We start from the raw sequence: 21,210 nt of genomic DNA, 5'->3' as shown, positions 1-21,210 counted from the left end.
GCCCCGCTCTGCAGAGCGGAAAGCGAGGGGGACAGCAGCGGACCTGGTCCAGCATATTCCATTCACTCTGCAGTGAGCAGCCTCTCAATCAGCGTGCGCCTCATTATCATTATTACAGTGAGCATCCGGACCAGTCAAAATCTTGCATGTATTCTCGCAAGAGAACAACAACAAGCTCAATGTTTGATTTATTTGGCAAATTAATTTTAAAAATTAATTTTAAGACAATTAAAGAGAGTTAGAGAGTATTGAACAAACACTGTTGAGATTTCCAATTCTGAAGCAATTGAGGTAACCTATCATGCCTAAGGATTAACAACTTACTTCTTGTGCCCTCTGAGTCAAGGATTTCATTACCCTGACTGTCAGTCAGGGTAATACCTTCCTCACTCTCCAAAGCCTCCCTCACTTTTGCCGTGATGCCGTCAACAGTCACCTCTGCTTCAGAGAAGCGTATCACCACTGTTCTTGAGGTTGCCAATTTTCCATTAACAACCTCACCAATATGGATCGACCTGGGGAGGCAGAGAGGGAGGGAGACAGACAGATAGATAGATACTTTATTTATCCCTGAAGGGCAATTAAATCGTCCAGTAGCTCACAATCAAATCCATAATATAACAATTCCAGATAATAAAAAAATAATCAGTAATAAACAGTTTTGTTCTGATTGGGGGGAGGTTACATTTATATATTGTTGAATGACATTTACTTATATATTGTTGACTGACATTTCAGCTGTAAACATCAATTGCATGATCAAGTAGTAACCTTTACCTTTGCAATGGTCTGAAAAACCAGTTGGTCTGGGGGTTCCTGTAACTGGTGGTCTTCCTGAACTCGCTGAAGGCACAGACGGCGAGGGGAAAGAGAAAGGGACATGTGCTCTGTCACAGGGGTCACGCTTGGCTCCTGATTTCCGTGTACCTCATAATGCCCACGATTATTGAGGTTCATGGTAGAAAAGTTCCCTGAGACCTCCGGGAAAATAGCAGTGTTTGCGTCATCTGTGATGTAAACACTGCAAGCACTAACCTGTATAATTGGATAGAATGGAAAATAAATTGCATTTAAAATTAACTGTACGAAACTAAACTCTTTCATTGATTCACGGTCATCATAACAACACAGCACAACACCTTTGCACCAAGATAGTCATGACAAACATATAGGCATATCATTTCAGAAAGAATTCACTTAACTGTGATTTGATTGTATCAAATGAAAGATACCCCTTAGAAGTTTCAATTAAATTCTGTTTATTGTCATCATACCGAGCAGAACCATGTACAACGAGTACAAATAGTAAATAATGTTTGTTTCTCATTACTGAGATTATAAGGACATTTTTTCCGGAGATATTCTAAAAATAGTAACTGGAGTAACGTAACGTTCGTTTCATGTTGTATCCGACATCCATACGGCCTCCAGAGTAGTACCTGGTACTCGTGCCAAATCGAGTCGAGTCGAGTTGGTACTACGTAGTGGAAACACGGCATTGGTCACTCACCAGCTTTAAGAGCAGAGCAGTGACTGATCTGAGACAGAGGTGGAACAATAACTGAACTTGAATTAGGCAGTGCTGTTATAGCAGTAAAGGGCCTCACTGAAAACACACCCATGTGAGCTATGTTAGCTAACGTTAATTCATGTTAGCTAATGTTCATTCAGTGACGTTAACCCCCACAAAGATCAGAAATCAAGCTTTTAATATGATGTAAACATGACAGTTTACTCACCTGAAAAATTATGCAGACCTTCTCCACTGTCATATTGTCTTCACGCAGACTTACTCATCTCCCACCACGAAACAAAACGTATGTCTCCATCTTGGATCTTTTTGGATCATTATGGATAAAACTCAGACTGGGTACTTCCAGTATGGCGGCGAGCTGAGTGGACGTGCGTTAACCTGCTCTGCTACCCTGTTGGCTAAATCCTTCTTAAATATTGTACTTGAGCTAGTGAAATACCTCCATTTCGATAAATAAGTTTAGGGTAATGCCAGCGTCACAGAAAAAAGTCAGTCAAGGGCGAAGTAAAACTCTTCAAGCTACATTGTTGGACTTCACAGCGTCGAGCACTAGCAAGAAATTCTAAGCTAACATCAAAGCCATGGACTCCGCCAAGGCTAATATTAGCCCGACTCCGAAGGATAAATCGCCGGATAGAAGCAATGATGAAGTGGCGGGAGAGCCCGGTCCTATGTCGACTGCCATTCTGACTGCTATTAACGACATGAAAACAGAGTTTTCCACCAGGTTTGATGGCATACTGTCCGCTATTGAAAGTGTCAGGAAAGACATCACTGACTGTGCAGAGCGTGTCACGGAGGCAGATTTCGACAACTGAAGATAATGTTGCCTCGCTCCAAACAAAAGTACAGGTCCTAGAAAACAAAAATAAGGACTTGGAGGGGAAACTACTGGACCTGGAAACGAGATCAAGGCACTCCAATTTGAGGCTTGTCAATTTACCGGCGGGAGCGGAGGGTGAAGACGCGTGTGCCTTTTTGGAGAATTGGCTACCGGACGCACTGGAACTCCCGCTGGGGCGCACAAAACTGACGGTGGAGAGGGCTCACAGAATCGGGCCAAGTGCACACAACAATCTTTCACCCCGAACGCTGATAATGAAGTTTTTGAACTTCAGGGATAAAGAATTGGTGACGAGAGCAGCCAAAACAAAAAGAGAAGTACGATACAAGAACCAGACGGTGAGGTTTTACCAGGACATGGCGGCCGATGTTCACAAGAAGCAAAAGGAATTTGACGAGGTGAGACGGCAGCTCCATTCAATGGGACTCCGATATGGCATCATCCCCCCTGCCCGACTGCTAGTGACTTATAAGGAACGATCTCACATCTTTAACAACCGCGTCGAAGCGGATGACTTCATCAAACGGATCAGGTCAGAAGAGGGACCAGGCTGAATTATTAGGAAATGATCTGGGGTGTCGTGGTTTACAAAGTAGAAGGTAACATCTGATGAGAAAAATAAAAGGTGCAAGATTGAGCCGAGCTCGCACAAACTACAATGATAAATATACACCTTTGTTAAATAATGTTTATTACAGTATGTTCAAGGCTCATACTCAGAGCTTATAGTAACTGTTAATGCTATAGCTCTTTAGGTATTCCTTTTTTCCCCTTCTCTCTTTATAAGCAAGAGTTAAGAGGCGGAATGTATCTTTGGCAACTGTCACCTTCTTAACTTTAAAATAGCTAATTGGGGTTATATTAACCCACTTGCTGATCTCTGTTCAATTTTTCCTAGAACAATATAGTGAGTTCAGAGAGTGAAACTTGATTTAACACATAATAAAAGGAGGGTGTCTATGAAAGAAAAATGTTTAATGTTTAATGGTAGCATGGGAGTGTAAGGTTAGTGTAATATAATTTGTTGTTTTTTTAGCTCAGTGATACTGTCCTACCCTTTTGGTGGAACAGTTATACGCTATCTGGAAGTTTAAAGATTACAGGGGAAAGAAATTCAGGCTAAATGTCCTGGTTATGGGCGATGGTTTGGGTATAGTGTTCGTCAGTAGTGTAACTGTTGTTGGTAATATGTAACGGTATGATTGTATTCTACAAACTATTTCAGTTATATTTCTCATTTTGTATTAATTTAAACATAGTTTTATTGTGAAATCACAACCTTTATTTTGTAAGGGTTGGTGGCGCTGTTCTAGCTTGAGAGAAAAAAGGAAAAAGCATCGGTGCAGATGCAGGCACATTAAGTTATATCCTATAAGAGGGTAAAAGAGACATTTAAGAAGTGTTAAAAGAAGAAGAATTGGAATATTTTCTCTTGAATCAGCACGCAGCCAACGAGGTAATTTATGTTTATTTTGTGTACTTTTAGAAGTATTTTGCACATATTGTATATGCTTTATTTTGCTAACTGTGTTTTATTCGTGTAGTTTTCACGGTGGATTCAAAGATTAAGAATAAACCCGTGTCAAGAAAGCTACTTGTGTTGCCTGTGCTTCATGGAGAAACAAGTAGTATTATTTATGTTCGTCTTTTGGTTGTTTCATTTTTTACTTTTTACAAACATCTTAAAATGTTTGGGGAGTATTACTATACAAACTACACAAATGTCTAGTGAGATAAAGATTAAAATGACTTCATGGAACTGCAGGGGGTTACGAAAACTTAAGAAAGTCAAACAAGTCATGAACAGGATAAAATCAATGCAGTCTAATATTGTGTTTCTTCAGGAAACACACCTGATGTACAATGAGGATCTGAAAATTAGGAGGAGGTGGAGAGGCAAGGTCTTTTCTGCACCGTTTAACTCTCAATCTAGAAGTCTCACTACTTTGGTGCATGAGTCAGTACCTCTTCAGCTAAATAAGGTTATTAAAGACAAATTTGGACGATACCTTATCATGCAATACAGATGACCCTTACTTTTTTCAAAATGTATTACTTATTTTGTCCACTCTTCCAGGTAAATGAATATTATCGAACAAAGTCACCAGAATCTCATCAAAAACGATTGCTGCTTAGAGCACAATAGAACGAATTATCTGCATCAAAAGCAATGGCCGGTCTGTTGCGACTTAAGCAGTCCTTCTATGATCAGGGGAAAAACCTGGGAAAGTTCTTGCATGGCGTCTCAAGCAGCTACAGGGTGAAAGAGCTATCATCTCACTGCAGAGTGATCAAGGAGAAACCATTGTAGATCCAACAGAAATGAAAGCCGCAAGCGGCGATGGCGGGCCCTCGCTCACCCATGCCACCGTGGGGCCTGAGGCATGGCGGGGCTGTGGCGTGAAGCAGAAAGTGAGAAAAAACCTGGAAGGAGGCCAAAAATGCAATGTTTCGTTCATCCAGTAGGGGGCAGTCACAGGTAGTTACACATATGGTCTGGTGTGGTCTGGTGTGTTCAGGGCGGCCACTCATCAGTCATGTGAAGTTTGGAGTGAATTGGACAAAGCATGAAGGAGTTATGAGAGGTTGATGGTTCATCCACCAGGGGGCAGTAGAGTGTAACAAAACACAAGCGGTTGCGTTCAGGGTGGGACAGTGATTACACATGTGAAGTTTTGTGGAAATCGCACAATGATGATGTAAAATATGGCACTTCCTGTTTCCACTAGGGGGGAACACGAGTGAGCTCGCCTATGAGCGAATGGAGACGTTGAGGTCGGCACCCTGGACCTGTGTACCAATTTTCATGATGATACGTGTTCAATAAAGCCATCAAAAAGCCAAACGTATTTTCATGGCGAGGAATTGATGGTAGCCACGCCCCCACAGGGACGCCATTACTCGTAGCTTCACAGTGTTCATAATGTAGCTTCACCAACTGGTTCTGCATGTTTTAGAAGTGGAATGAAGTTGATGGGGTCAACTATGTATTTTTCATGAATTTAAGTTCACTTCCTGTTACCACCGGGGGGCGCTATGAGTTACGTGGGAAGTTAATATATCGTGACGTTCAGGGCGGAGCCATCATCATGTCCAGCAAGTTTGAAGCTGATTGGATGAAGTATGTGGGCGTGAGAGCCACTCGTATGTACATGGCGAGCACGCCAAAGTTAGTTGAGCCCTGGCAGACACGCCCTTTGACCTACGGATGCGCAGAGCACAACTTAAGCTCAGCTAGGTCTGGAGATGTTGCGTACCTAATTTGAACTTGATCAGGCGAACGCTGTGGGAGGAGTTAATTTTAGGCGGGAAAAATCAAAACCAAAATGGCCGACTTCCTGTTGGGTTGAGGTCAAGAGGCTTTTTTGCATATGTGGGTATAATACATATGTGTACCGAATTTTGTGAGCATAGTACAAAGTTAGCAAAATTCCCTATGGGCATTTTTGGACTTTGTAGGGGGCGCTATTCCGCCATTCTGCGTCGACCATGTGCGACCACCCAAAAATATCGAATTTCGGATGAGGCCGGACGTCCGTTAAAAAGTATAAGCATTTTCGCATTTGGGAAAGGGGCGAAATTGGGGCACGAAATGTCGGAAGAATAATAATAATAATAATAATAATAATAAACATTACAATTTCAATAGGGCTTTCGCCAGGCGACTTGCAGTCGCCGCTCGGGCCCTAATTACAATTGCAATATAGCATTTTTCCCCGGGGGTCTTCCATACCACATGATTACTTGATTACTTGATTACTTTGGGGTCACTTGCACTTTGGGGTCACTTGCACGTTGGGGCACGAACGAATTTCAATAGGGCTTTCGCCAGGCGACTTGTAGTCGCCGCTCGGGCCCTAATAAATGAATCCTTTAGGAAATTTTATGAGGGTCTTTATATTTCAGAAATAATTAATGAAAATTCAGAACTAAAGGTGTTTTTAGATAGTATAAATATACCCAGTATACCAGAAAACTTTAGGACTAATTTGGATAAAGATATTACACTAGAGGAATTATCTGCTGCAATTGATAGTATTAAAGCAGGAAAAACTCCCGGACCTGATGGCCTCCCCATTGAAATGTATAAAACATTTAAAAATAAATTGCTGACTCCAATTTTAGAAATGTTTACAGAGTCCTTCCAAAATGGCACCTTGCCATCGTTTCTAAGAGGAGCATTAATTACTCTGCTCCCGGCAGGCAGGTAAACCAAAAAATAAATGTGAAAACTGGAGACCTATCAGTCTTCTAAACGCAGATTTGAAAATACTTTGTAAGATTTTAGCAAAAAGAATCGAAGAAATAATAACTAAGATAATTGGGAGTGATCAGAATGGTATCATTCGTGGCAGACAAGGCTTCCATAATGTCAGAAGGATTTTGAATATTCTTTACCATCAAAAGGGGGCTCCAGACACCACTTTACTGTCCCTCGACGCTGAAAAAGCGTTTGAAAAAGTGGAATGGTCTTATTTGTTATAGAGAATTCTTGTAATTGGATAAGATTACTCTATAAGGATCCATATGCACATATTTTGACTAACAGTAATATCTCAAAAACTATAAAAATAAATCGAGGGTGTAGACAAGGGGACCCTTTATCTCCATTGTTGTTCATTATGGCAATTGAACCTCTGGCAATTGCAGTGAGGGCACATGATAGCATCTCTGGAATAGCCATAGGACATACAGAGCACCATTTAGCTTTATATGCTGATGACATTTTTCTCAAAAATACCAACAAATCCATCCCAGCCCTGCTAGACTTGATTAGGGAGTTCGGTAAGATTTCAGCTTATAAGATTAATAAATCTAAAACATCTATTATGTTATTAAACCATGTAGACAGGGAAAATCCAACAAATGTAGTTGCACAATTTAAAGTCGTCAATTGTTTCTCTTATTTAGGCATTCAAATTGTTCCATTGCTTAACAATATCATAGAAACTAACTATAGACCAGTTATGCAAGAGATCTCAAATTCTTTAGATAGATGGGCTGCTTTACCAATGTCGTTAATGGGGAAAATAAACACTCTCAAAATGAATGTACTCCCTAAACTGTTATTATTTGTTAGTATTTATTTCAAAATGTACCTCTGCCGCCACCAAGCAATTTATTTTCTCAGCTGAAAACACTTTTCATCAAGTTTCTGTGGAACAATAGACGCCCCAGGCTGCGCCTATCATTGTTGTACTTGCCTTATGATAGAGGAGGGCTTAAATGCCCAAACCCACTATGGTACTACTGGGCGGCGAACACTGAGAACACTGATGTTCTACTACTCTGAGGAGAATGTGCCACTGTGGATAGAAATGGAAGGTGATACACTGAAGCTGCCTTTGCCCATTTGCCTGTACTCAGCTAATTTTAAGAAACTCAAAAATAACACCAAGAATCCTATGGCTAAAAATATGATTAGTGTGTGGCAACAAGTTAAGAAATATTTCAAAGTAGTTGACTCACTCTCATTATTTAGTCCTATATGGGGAAATGATCTTTTCCCCCCAGGAGGAGGTGAGGGGGGGATTTCAAATTTGGGCTGAACAGGGGTTACAAAAAATAGGAGATCTTTATAGTCCTGATGATAAACATCTGTTGTCTTTTGATGAAATTGTTGTCGAAAACGTCATAGCTCGCAGCCAGTTCTTTAGATATTTAGAGAGATTTTATTAGAACTCAACAAAATCAGTCCCTGTCCATTCCTAGCCTATCAACACTCGAAGAAATGATGGTGAAAGACTGTCAGGGAAGGGGCTTGATCTCCAAAATATATAATGAACTGGTTGGTGAATCTTCAGAATCCTCAGTAAATAAGCTTGAGTCCTGGAGAGAGGACCTACAGGAGAATATCTCCATTGAGGAGTGGGAGAGGGCATGTACCAAAGCACAATTACAAACAGTGAACACTTGTTTAAAATTTCTTCAGTACAACTGGTTAATGCGTTCTTATATGACTGTTAACTTAACAAATTCAATAATGCTATACGGGATGTTTGCATAAAATGTGACAAAGAAAAGGGCACGATTTTCCATTGTTTGTGGCAATGTTCTCAAATAAAGAAATTCTGGGAAGAAGTGAAACAGTGTATTGAGGAAATATTAGAGATAAAAATTACATTTAGACCCAAAAATATAAATATATAATTGTAACATAAGAAAGAAGCATCGATTATTTTTAGATATAGGCCTGTTGTTGGCCAAAAGAGTCATTTCACTAGCTTGGAAAGAGGTGGATAGACCAAGGATAGGTAAATGGCTTTCTGAATTAACAGCAACTCTGCCCTTAGAAAAGATCACGTATGCAATCAAGGGTAGGCAACCTATTTTTTCCGTGACGTGAGCTCCTCGAGGCTCTGATTCATCCGGAAGGATTGTTCGGACCTAGTTTTCGAGCCATGGTGGACTCAATGAAAGCCGCTTCGGGGAAGCTCGGGGACCTGCGCGCCAGCAGCGATATGATGGCTGGGCAAACCCTCCCTCTGAGCCTCCGAAGAAGCAGAGCCGGAGAAGCTGACATGATGGGGGGGACATGTGTGTTAATGTTGCCGTTAATGCTGCTACTGCGGCTAATGCTGCCGCTAGCAGGGCAGAATGTTTTGAAATAAAACAAAAACATCTTCTCCTAACAAGCAATATCCTACCAAACGAACAACCTACACCTGTCTCTGCTGATGCAGCTGTAGTTACTCACATGTTCCCCACACAAAGCGAGCCAGCTCTTCCTAACCTACCGGTTAGCGGTCAGCTCGGCCTCAAAGTTTGCACATCCTCTGTTTGTCAAACAGAGTTTTCCCCAACACATGCTTCTAATGGCAACCTGTGTGACAATGAGCCCACGAGAGCCTTGTGTAGACAGCACAAACACACACTCCTGCCTGTGAACAGCGGCTCCTTCCTCTCATCAAAGAGTGGAAGCGCTGACAGAGTCACTGCTGTTAATGCGTCTAACGTAGCTTCAGGTCAATCCCCCGCTGCAATGCAGCTCTCGGGGATTCCTTATCAGCCCTTTTGTCAGCAGCCCCCCATGGGTCACTACTGGGGTTTCCCCGCCTTGGGTGATGGTGGCGAGGGCTCTGTCTCAGCTCGTTTCCATAACAATGACAGCACTGCAGGAAAATGTACGCCCGCTCTCCGAGCGCTCCTCGGTGTGGCAGCGCGTTTACATGATGGACAGCTGGATGAGCAGGCTGATAGGCAGGGGTTAAACCCTGCAATTTGCCTCTCTACCTCCCCATTTCAACGGGATTGTTGAGACGGTCCTGTCATCACAGGATCAGCGTTTAGCTCTTCAGTCAGAGTTGCTGGAACTTCTGGAGACGTCTGTCTCAGGTAGTGAGCGGCAGGTGGCCAGCTCACATGTCTCTCCACATAAATGCACTGGAATTTCTCACAGTGTGGAAAGTGGTCCAGCACTTTGCCCCTGTGCTGCGGAATCAGCACATGCTCACACACAACAAAGCTACAGCAGCTTACATAAACCGTCAAGGGGGTGTTCGATCCGCTCGGCTGCTAGACATAGCGAGACAGCTCTTATGCGCGCACACTGTCTGTCCATCAGACCAGCGTATATACCGGGCAAACTCAACAGAGGTACGGACATAATGTCGAGGGGAGGCCCCTGCCAGGTGGACTGGAGCCTCCATCCCGAGCTGGTTTCCCAGGTTTGGAGCAGATTCGGCAGAGCCGAAGTGGATCTGTTCGCTGCACTCGGGAACGCACAGTGCGTCCTGTGGTTCAGTCTGAGTGCACGAGACAATCCTCCACTGGGAGTGGACGCGTTCGCACATCGTCCGTGGCCCAGGATATTTCTGTACGCTTTCCCACCGGTTCCGCTCATCCCTCTGGGTTCTGGATCGAGTGCAGGAGGAGCGACTGTTCATGGTTCTGATAGCCTCAGAGCGCACGAGTGCGTCATGGTTTCCGTGTCTGTGACGGCTAGTGTCAGGCCGGCCCTGGGAACTGCTGTGGCGCGTGGACGCGCTCTCACAGGCAGGAGGGGTGATCAGGAGTTACCCAGTACTGGGTCAACGGTTATGGGCCTGGACGCTGAACGGGAACGTTTAGAGAGGTCGGGCCTCTCTCTGGCTGTTGTGCTCACGATCAAGGGCGCACGGGCCGCGTCTACTTGAGCCTCATACACGGCAAAGTGGGCGGCCTTTCAGCGCTTGTGCTTGGAAAGGGATTTAGACCCCACTGCTTGTCTCATGTGCTTTCTTTCCTGCAAACACTGGTTGACAGGAATCTGGCTTTCAGCACGGTTAAAACTTATGCTGTGGCTATTTCATCATGTAACAAAGGTTTTGGTGACAGATCAGTCTACAGCAGGCATGTCAAACTCAGTTTGGCTCTGGGGCCGGATCATGTTTCTGTTCTCAGCTGGGCCGGATCAGTAAAAGAATCTCAACTCCAAATATTTAGCTTTGTTTTTCAGTACTATGCTTTATCATTCAGCCTACAAGAATCTTTCTGTACAATTAAACAAGTCGGTTCTTTAGACCCCTACAGTCGTGGGGTTTTTCCACAAACAATGGGAAAAAAATGGTTTATTTTAACAGTTGAGTGAATGCAGTTTTACACCTGAACCAACTCACCACACTAAACAAACTCAAGTGGGAGCTATGAAAAAAATGTTTTCGCCTTAATTGTCATACTGCTTTGAAATAAATAAAAAAGAAATACAAAATAAAAGTTATAGTAGTGCATGGGCAATAAGATTAGACTACATCAGATCAAACTACTAGGCTGGGCCTACTGAAGCTGAGAATATACTGCACAATATTAATTGTCTTTAATATGAAACCAGATTAATCTTTTTTTTTAATGATCTGTATTCATGAGTGCAAACAAATTTCGTGTCATCACACTTTTTTTCTCTCTCACTGCACTCCTGCAGTCTACTTGCTGCTGCTGGCTCCTGAAACTTGGGATCTTTTTGCCTTCACAAGTGTATCGATATTAGGTGTCAAATCCTGAGTAGCAGCACATTTAACAATGTCATTCAAGTGTTTATTTGTTAAAATTGAGCGCTGCTTTGTTTTATTATTGTTCATTACGGAGAACACCTGTTCACAAAGATAAGTAGTCCCAAACATGGATAGAACCTTTGCAGCCATGGCTGTTAATTTGGGGTAACCTGGCACGAGATACTCTTAAAACGTATCCAATCCCACGGACCCAAATTTATCCTTCATAGCGGAATCACACTGCAAGTCAATAAGCTCAAGTTGAATGTCAGCTGGCATATCAGAAGGCTTCACTGTAAATGGCGAGCGAAAAAAGCCAAACTTGTTCTCAAGTTCCCTGAATACCTGAAACCTCTGCTCAAACTCTCGCAGCAAATCTGTTATGTTGTCTTTATATTTTTCCAAATCATTATCGGGACGGTCCGGTGCCTCCGGACGCACAGCTGTGAGACAAGAGAAATGCGCGGTGTCACCGTTGGATAGCTGCGTCTCCCACAGTGACAGTTTCATCTTGAACGCACTTATGCTGTCGTAATATTGAGTGACTACTCTGTTACGGCCCTGCAATGTAGTGTTAAGTGTATTCAAGTGTTGTGTAATATCAACCATAAACGCAAGATCCTGCACCCATTCCTTGCATTTAAGTTCCTTACTGGGCGTCCCTTCTTCTCCATGAACTGTCCAATTACCCCTCGTAGCTCAAAGAAGCGCTTGAGTACTGCACCTCTGCTTAACCACCGCACGTCAGTGTGGTATGGTAGGCCAGCATGAATGTCATTATCACTGAGAAATGTGTCAAACTGATGGTGATTTAGACCACGCCCTAATGAAATTGACAGTTTTCACAACCACACTCATAACATGGTCCATTTGCAGTGTTTTGCAACATAATGCCTCCTGATGTAAATACAGTGAAATGCCCAAAACTCTTGTCCTCCATTTGCGGTCTGTACTTTGTCACGGAATTTTGTGGCAACGCCTGCCTTTCTCCCGACCATTGATGGCGCACCGTCGGTAGCCAGGCTCACGGCACGGGACCAGTCCGCTCCCACCTTGTCCAGCGCGCCAACGAGAGCGCTGAAAATGTCATCTGCTGTTGTGGTGTCATTCATGGGCACCAATTCAAGCAGCTCCTCTGTGATGGTCAAATTTTCATCAACACCTCTAATGAATATGGCCAGTTGAGCAATATCTGTGACATCGGTGCTCTCATCTATTGCAATTGAAAATGCGATAAATGACTTCAGCATGCATGTTTTTACAAACTCCCCATCAGAAAATGGCTTGGATGCCTGCACCAGCTCGTTGGCAATAATGTAGCTGGCTCTTAAAGCCCCATCAGCGATATTGCGGCTGCGCGTAAAAGTAGACTGCTGTTTCTTCAGACCAGCCACCAATTTGTTTATCTCGTCTTTCCTTATTTGTCCTTTCAAGTGGTCATACTTGTCTTTATGATGAGTCTCATAGTGGCGCCGAATATTAAACTCTTTGAACACTGCAACTTGCTGATGACATACCAAGCACACTGGTTTTGCATTCACTTCTGTGAATAAATAATTCTCAGTCCATTTTTCCTTGAAAACTCTGCACTCCGTGTCCACTTTTCTTTTTTTTGACAGTGCCATTTTGGGAAGGGTGTGTTGACCGATAACTTGTTTAGTAGTGGTGAATGGTGAAGCAAGATTGCCGCTTTATTTTTAGTACTAACTCGTGTCAATGCCGCATGCTGGACGTGAGCTCTTTTACACATTTACTGCCCTCCCGCGGCCGGAGGGAGCATTTGGTTTGTATTTATTTAAAAAAATCATAACTTTTGATAGAAATGAGCTAGAGACTCGCTTCTTTTTTTGACATACTCAGAAATTTATGCCGGGCCGGATTAAATTATCCAACGGGCCGGGTCCGGCCCGCGGGCCATATGTTTGACATGCCTGGTCTACAGTCACCAGCTGTTGAAGCGTTTTCTGAGGGGTGTGCAGAGAAATCGACCTGTGTCTCGCTCCTTTGCTCCTCAGTGGAATTTGGCGCTGGTTTTACGCACGCTGATTAAACCTCCTTTTGAGCCATTGGATCAGGTTCCGCTCAAGTTTCTGTCCATTAAAGCGGCCCTGCTTTTGGCTCTGACATCTGCGAAGGAAAGTCAGTGATTTATCTGCTCTTTCTGTGGCCCAATCGTGCCTCAGAATACAGGGGGATGGCAGCTCAGCTGTCCTGCGTCCGAACCCAGCTTTTACTCCTAAAAGCATCACCAGTTTGTTCAAATCAAGAGTGATAACGCTGGAGGGGTTCTTCCCCCCTCCTCACAGATCAGAGGAAAAAGCCCTGTATCATCTTCTCTGTCCAGTGCGTGCGCTATCATGTTATGTAGAGCGCATGGCTTCTTCACGCTGTTCTCAGTGTCTATTTGTTCATGGAGGGAACTGCACCCCACAGAAAAGCAATTGACCTACTAATCCTCTCGCCACACAGAATATTCCAGATTGGATTTTTTTTTTTTTTTTTTTAAATCTCAACTGCAGGTAGACATAGAATGAGTGAATGCAAGATAGGCGTTAGAGATGTCTCAGACCATTCAGGAGTATATCTCTCTTTGCACTTAGATAATAAAAGGAAAAATACCCTATGGAGGCTCAATACCAGCTTATTGAATGATAGAGTTTGTAAGGAATGTATAAAAGAAGAATTAAAAGAATACTTGCAAAATAATGACAATGGAACAGTATCACCAAATGTCCTGTGGGATGCCTGTCAGGCAGTACTTAGGGGTAAACTCATAGCCTTTGCAGCCCTGAGGAAAAAGGAGAAACATAGACGCTTAGAGGAACTGCAGTCAAAACTGAAGAACCTGGAAACTCAAAACTCAACTCAAAGAGACCCACAAGCAGTGGGGCCGCCCCATCCAATAATCTAGAGAAAGTCTACTTAAACATATTAAATATAAATGAATTAGAAAATGCTAAATCATTATGAAATAAAAAGTATTTGCTTGTAAAATGCGCCTGTTAGTCTCTCAGCACCTGCCAGCATTCATTATAAATCGATTCCAAATTGTATTTTATTAATTTCTATATGTACTTCCTGTATGCGGGGCGCCGGCCTAATGGGAGTCAATGCAAGCCCTCAAACTTTTGACAAGCACATGACCTGAGGCTGCTCTCTCATTGGCCTGCGTCACGTTTCCCACGGGGCGCAGCTCAGTGCGCCCCGGACACGCCCACTTTTATTGGCAGCGAATTGTTGTTGTTTCATGTTTTTTAATCTTCTGTGATTGGACAGTTCCGGCTGTCATTCACGCCCTCCCGTCAGCTGCTGTCACCCAAACTCCTGCTGACGGTAGTTTCAGGAGATGACGTTAAAGTAGAGCTGCGGAAATTAAAGAAGATTATTTGGTAATTTCTCTACAAAAACATAATTTCACAAGACTTTCACTTGAAGAGAGACGGACCGGCTTCAGCAGCAGCAGGTGATGAAGGACGAGCTGAGACCCAGAGCTTCTCCCGCTGCTGTTATGATAAACAGAGCTGGCTAGCTGGATGCAGTGTGAGTTATTCCTTTTATTGCTTTATCTGTTTGCTGTTTCAAACTGTCAGCACCGAAACATTGTGGACAACGACAGGGGAACGAGACCTAAAACATCTCTCTGAAAAAATGCAAACAGAAAGCTGCAGCCATCGAGACAATAGCATGAAGCTAAGTTGTTTTTAGCAGACATAGCATTGCTGAACCCTTTCTGCAGCTGTTTCACCACATCTGGCCACATGTGGACCTCCGCTACGCCAAGCTCCAGAAGAGGAACATAGATTCATCCAACAGGACATATAAAAGATCAGGTAGTATCTGCATTCCTGTTATTAATATTGTAAAGTGTTTATAAAAGACATAACTGTGAAGTGTAAAAAACTAAAATGAATAAATGCAGGATAAGAAATGATGGAAGTAATTTTGACTATTACAGTTGATTTGGGGTACATTTCATTATAAAAATAAGTTAAATAAGTTATGCTTAATCACAGCAGTGTATCTATTGTCATGTTTAGGTATTGCAACAACTAACAGATTGCAGATTGGGGCGGCTGTGGCTCAGGAGGTAGAGCGGTCGTCCACCAATTGGAAGATTGGCGGTTCGATTCCCGGCTCCTCCAGTCCACATGTCGATGTGTCCTTGGGCAAGACACTTAACCCCAAATTGCTCCCGTTGCTGTGCCAACGGTGTATGAATGTGTATGAATGATTAGCTTCCCCTGATGTGCAGGTTGGCACCCTGCGTGGTAGCTCCTGCCATCAGTGTATGAATGTGTGTGAATGGGGTGAATGAAATGTATTGTAAAGCGCTTTGAGTGGTCGAAAAGACTAGAAAGGCGCTATATAAGTACAGTCCATTTACAGTGAAATCAGGACTGAAGACACAATAACTAAAATATAGGTGGTGTCTCTTTTTAAGCAACTTTTTGGTAACTCTGCTTTAACTGCTGGTATCTTTAGGTGATGTGAGTGAAATGGGCATTTTATCATGTGTGGTTATAATTTTTTATTCCTCTCTCTGTGGGTCAGAGATACCATACTGGGACAAACCAGGGATCATTATAGTGTGTTGTGTTGTTTTTAGATTGGTTTTCCTTTCTTATTTTTATTTTTTTGCTGCGGTATGAAGTGGTGCTACGGCTTATTTGACACTAACCCTAGGACCACCAACCATCAAACTGTGCCCCCCCAAACATTTTTGTCACCAGCCGCCACTGCCCACAAGTATGGGCCCAACTAAAATGTATTAAACAGGAAATTAATCAGATTTATGATGAAGAAACTGAGAAAAAAATGAGGTTTACTAAACAAAAGCATTATGAAACCGGCCCAAAGGCTTTGAAGCTTCTGTCTTGGAGACTACGTAAGCAACAAGCAGAAAGTACTGTTCACAAAATAAGAAATACAAAAAATAACAAAATGTGCCATAAACTATAAGAAATTCAGCAATCCTTTGAAGCCTACTATAATGACTTGTATACCCAACCTGACAAAGCTGATGACTCAGTAATTGAAGAGTTCTTAAAATCCCTCAATAGGAGAACATCAGAATAATGTACTGACTGTGGAGATAACAACCGCTGAACTGAGTTACGCTGTTTCTCGGCTGAAGACCAATAAAACACGGGGGTCAGATGGGTTTGTTAGTGAATGGTACAAAACATTTAAGCCTGAGTTGACGCTGCTGCTCCTCAGATGCTTTAACCACACCCTAAAGGAAGGCCAGTTGCCCCAATCCTGGAACGAGGCAGTAATATCAATAATTCCTAAGGAAGTCAAGGACAAGGGAGAATGCAGTTCATATAGGCCAATATGTATTTTGAATATGGACTACAAACTATTTGCCTCAATTATGGCCAAAAGGAAAGAACGCAGTCTTTGAAATGATAAACCCAGACCAAACAGGGTTTGTCCAAGAAAGACAAACACAGGACAATATTAGACGAACACTACATGTGGTAGACTATGTGGTCAAGGAAAATATTAGTTCAACGCTGATCAGTTTAGATGCAGAAACGGCGTTTGATTCGGTTGGGTGGGGCTATCTTTACCAAGTACTGCAACATTTTGGCTTTAATAAAAAATCTGTTCAATGTATTAGATCACTTTATTCAAACCCCACTGCTAGAATAAGAATCAACGGCCACCTAACACAACCCATCAAGCTGGAGAGAAGATGTCGACAAGGCTTTCCACTAAGCCCAGCCCTCTTTGCACTCTTTATAGAGCCCTTAGCTCAGGCAATAAGGGAGGACCCAGAGATTAAGGGGATTTCAATTGGAGATAATGAATACAAGATAAATCTGTTTGCGGATGATATATTGCTCACTTTGACAAACTTACAGAGAAGTGTACCTAAATTGATGTCCCTTCTGAGACTGTTTGGCTCATATTATGGTTATAAATTGAATACACATAAGACCCAGATACTCTCTTACAACTTCACACCAAATGCTGACTTGAAAGGCAAATTTGGTTTTAAATGGGACACCCCTGCTATTAAATATCTGAGAGTTTGGATCCCAAAAGACATCTCCAAAATATATAAAACTAATTACGATCCAGTTATTAAGAAAATCAAAGCAGATCTAGATAGATGGACTGTACTGCCCCTAGACATGTCTAATAGAATTGAAACAATAAAAACAAACATTTTCCCTGGGCTTTTGTACCTATTCCAGTCGCTTCCTGTAGAGGTCTCCCCTAAGGATTTTAGGGAATGGAATAGGATGATATCAAGATTTGTCTGGAACAGTAGGAGGCCCTGAATTAAATATAAAATCCTACAGTTACCCAAAGATGAGGGCGGACTTTTTCTAGCATGTGTAGAGGACTAGTACATTGCTGCCCACCTAAGACCTCTAGTTTGCTGGTGTAATCCGAACTACTCCGCCAAATGGAAAGATTTGGAATTAAGGCTATTTGAAGCACCAGCACAGTCTTTATTAGGTAACTGCCAACACTACGATCCTCACCTGGATAAAACAAACCGCTGGACCAGGGGGTTGCCCTTAAGGTATGGTTCAACAAATGTAAAAGAGAGAAACATGCAAAAATATTGAAATGGGTGGAATATGACCCAGAGTTTATACCATCAGATCTAGATAAGCGCTTCAGGCAGTTGGCACAAAATGGTATAACAGCCTACTGCACTATAGCCAACAAAGATGGCCTACAGTCTTTTATCCACATCTCTTAATCATACAGACTGGGAAGAGAGGATAGATTCAGGTATTTCCAGGTCAGAGACTACTTCAACAAGTAAATCAAACAAACAGACAATAGGGATTCCAATCTGATCAGTATATTTACCTATGCATATAAGTAAATGGAAATAAATGGAAAAAGAGCGTGGCGAGAATTCTGCTGGAAGAACATATTAAGATTTTTTGTGACTCCTAAATTGAAATTTAAACAGCAGGGTTTCCAGGGACAGGATAAATGCTGGAGACAATGTAGACAGACAATGGCAGACCACTTTCATGTATTCTGGGCCTGCCCCCTTATTCAACCATATTGGCAAGAACTCGCTGGAGAAATACGGACAATCTTTGCTCTAGAAGTTGATTTTTCTTTTGTAATACTGTATCTGGGTAAAATCCCAGTTGGACTTATAGTCCAGGACAACTATCTTTATAAAGTGCTCTTGGCTGCGAGCAAGAAAGCCATTACACGGAAATGGCTGCAGACAAATCTACCATCAAGGAATGACTGGATCATCATTGTTAACGAAATACAGTGCATAGAAAAACTGACTTTCTCCTTAAGACTACAAGCTGAGCAATATACAAAGTGATGGGAAAGGTGGACTTCATATTCTTTGAAGTGTAACTCATTGTCTGTGTGAATGATCACTCCATTTTGCACTAATGTATAGCCTATGTCAACCTTGTCAACCTGTCAGTTCATTTATAATCTGTCTATTTTCTGTTGTTTTTTTTGTTTTTTTATTGTTGAAAAATCCTGAAAACTTGAAATAAATAAATTTTAAAAAACGTTTCTCATTAACGGTCCTATAGTGAAAATTGCAATAGCTTTTAGCCTAACTCAATCAATCTTTATTTATAAAGCGACAAATCATAACAAAAGTTTTAACACCAAGTTCGAGATTGTGAAGAACCAACCACTGTGAGGAAGTGGGCAAAAAAACAACAGACTGTAGTTCTTTGTAGAAAAATACAATATTTATTTGATAAGTTCTAATAAATAAAGGAAGACTAAAATCAGGCTTAGGCTAAGGGGGCCAAGAGTCAATTGGTAGAGGATGGCTAGGATGTGTGTGGATAGGTTCACTCAGCTTGTCGTCCTGGTGTGTGGCAAGTGGGGGCTGCTGTGTTGCTGCTGGTCTGGATTGGTAGCTGGTCAGCTGTGGCATACATGCAGCTGTATTCGATGGGATGCTCTGTTCACAGCTGCTGCTTTGTACCCCACCGCTCTCCAGACCTCAACCCAGCCGTATCACATTGTGTGGAAGCAGCAACAGGTCCAGCACACCTCTACACTGCACATCAGAGGAGACAAAGAAATAACTAAAACATCTCCATTAACACTCTATACACAAAATACAACTTCATGCCATAAACACCCAAATTCCAACAACTACACCAGGAAACCCCCCAAAAAGAACCCACAACCACAACTCTATTCTGTACCTGCACATCAGAGGAGACAAAGAAATCACTTGTCTAGTGTGTGTTGCTGGTTAAGTACCTGCAGGTTGGAGGTTAAATCAGAGCACACCTGTATGATATCAGCCCATCAACATGCAATTTTCCGCACCATAAGTGAGAACCACACCCACAAAACACAGACACAGTCTTTCAAATACTCTTTCAAATACTCATACACATTTGTGTATATAAAGATAAAGAAGCTTTATTGTCATTGCACACAAGATACAATGAAATTTCATTTGGCAGCAATCCTTGTAGCAGCTACAATCAGTATAAATATAAATAAATATATATGTATTAAAATAAATAACAATGTATTTAAAAATATGTATAAAAATCAAGTAACAACAAGAACAAGTTAAAGTGCAGGTAAAATTGCAGTATGTTCATGGTTCCTGCAGCAGTCTCTTCACCACCATGGGGAAGAAGATTTATTTGAGTCTGTTTGTACGGGCTTGCATTACTATGAGCCTGCCAGACGGGAGACTGGGGAACAGAGAGTGACCTGGGTGAGTGGGATCATTCTGTATCTTTTTGGCCCGTCGGAGGAGACGTCTCAAGTAGATCTCATCTAGGCGTGGGAGTGGGGAGCCAACGATCCACTGAGCTGTCTTGATTACTTTATCCAGCTGTCTCCTCTCTGCTGCAGTGCAGCTGGCGTACCACACCATGCATCCGAAAGTAAGGACACTCTCTATTGTGCAGTGGTAGAAGTTCCTCAGCAAAGGTGGAGGGAGTTTGCTGCTGGGCTTTTTTGATGATGTGGGTGGTGTTCACAGTCCAGCCGAGGTCCTTCGAGGTGTGCAGGCCGAGGAACTTGAAATCCGTGAAACACTCCACTTCCTCCCCGTTGATGCTCAGGCCTGAGTGCAGTGTGGTCCTTGACTTCCGGAAATCAATGATGACTTCTTTAGTCTTCCTGGTGTTGAGGTTGAGGTGGTTATCACTGCAACAGGCAGCCAGCGTCTGGACCTCCTCTCTGTATGGTGCCTCATCATTGTTGCTGATCAGTCCCACAACAGTCTTGTCATCTGCAAATTTGATAAGGGTGTTGGAGCTGTGGATGGCGACACAGTCGTGGGTGTACAGCGTGAACAGGACTGGACTCAGGTGGAGGTGCCCATCCTGACGTGCTGGGGTCTGTTCGTCAGAAAGTCCTTGATCCACAGACAGATTGGGGGGGTTCCGAGTTGCAATATCTGCAGTTTGTTGATCAGTCGGCTGGGGCTGATGGAGTTGAATGCCGAGCTGAAGTCAACAAACAGCATCCTGATGTATGTGTTAGGGCTTTCCAGGTGGCTGAGGGCAGTGTGGAGGCGAACTGATGTTGGTCAAGGCTGGGAGGGATATGGGCCTTAATATGCTGCAACACCAGTCTCTCCATGCATTTCATGATCACCTGCGTCAGGGCCACAGGCCGGTAGTCATTCAACCCTGTGATGGCAGAGGTTTTGGGCACAGGGATTATGGTGGCAGTTTTCAGGCAGGTGGGGACTGTGGCTTGCTGCAGCGAGGGGTTGAAGATGTTAGATAATACTGCCGCAAGCTGATAAGCGCATGATTTCAGCACCCTCCCTGGTACTCCATCCAGTTCTGGTGCTTTGCTGATGTCGATGCCACACAGGACCCGCAGTACCTGATGTTGTTGGAGGGTGGGGGACTGGTCAT

At 42.8% G+C, this 21,210-nt stretch overlaps 1 protein-coding gene across 1 annotated transcript; it reads right to left on the bottom strand.

Annotated features, from left to right (window-relative positions):
• Window positions 1–11,533: 11,533 nt before the first annotated feature.
• Window positions 11,534–12,972, bottom strand: LOC134000482 (general transcription factor II-I repeat domain-containing protein 2-like). Its single transcript, XM_062439820.1, is given in 4 exon segments — window positions 11,534–12,003; window positions 12,006–12,166; window positions 12,168–12,252; window positions 12,255–12,972. Coding segments are annotated over 4 exon segments (1,434 nt in total).
• Between the last annotated feature and the right edge of the window lie 8,238 nt (window positions 12,973–21,210).

The sequence above is a fragment of the Scomber scombrus genome, chromosome 19 (assembly GCF_963691925.1).
Source record: "Scomber scombrus chromosome 19, fScoSco1.1, whole genome shotgun sequence".
Lineage (NCBI taxonomy): Eukaryota > Metazoa > Chordata > Actinopteri > Scombriformes > Scombridae > Scomber > Scomber scombrus.
Note: the sequence above shows the minus strand (reverse complement) of the source record. Positions and strands in the feature narration are given on the sequence as shown.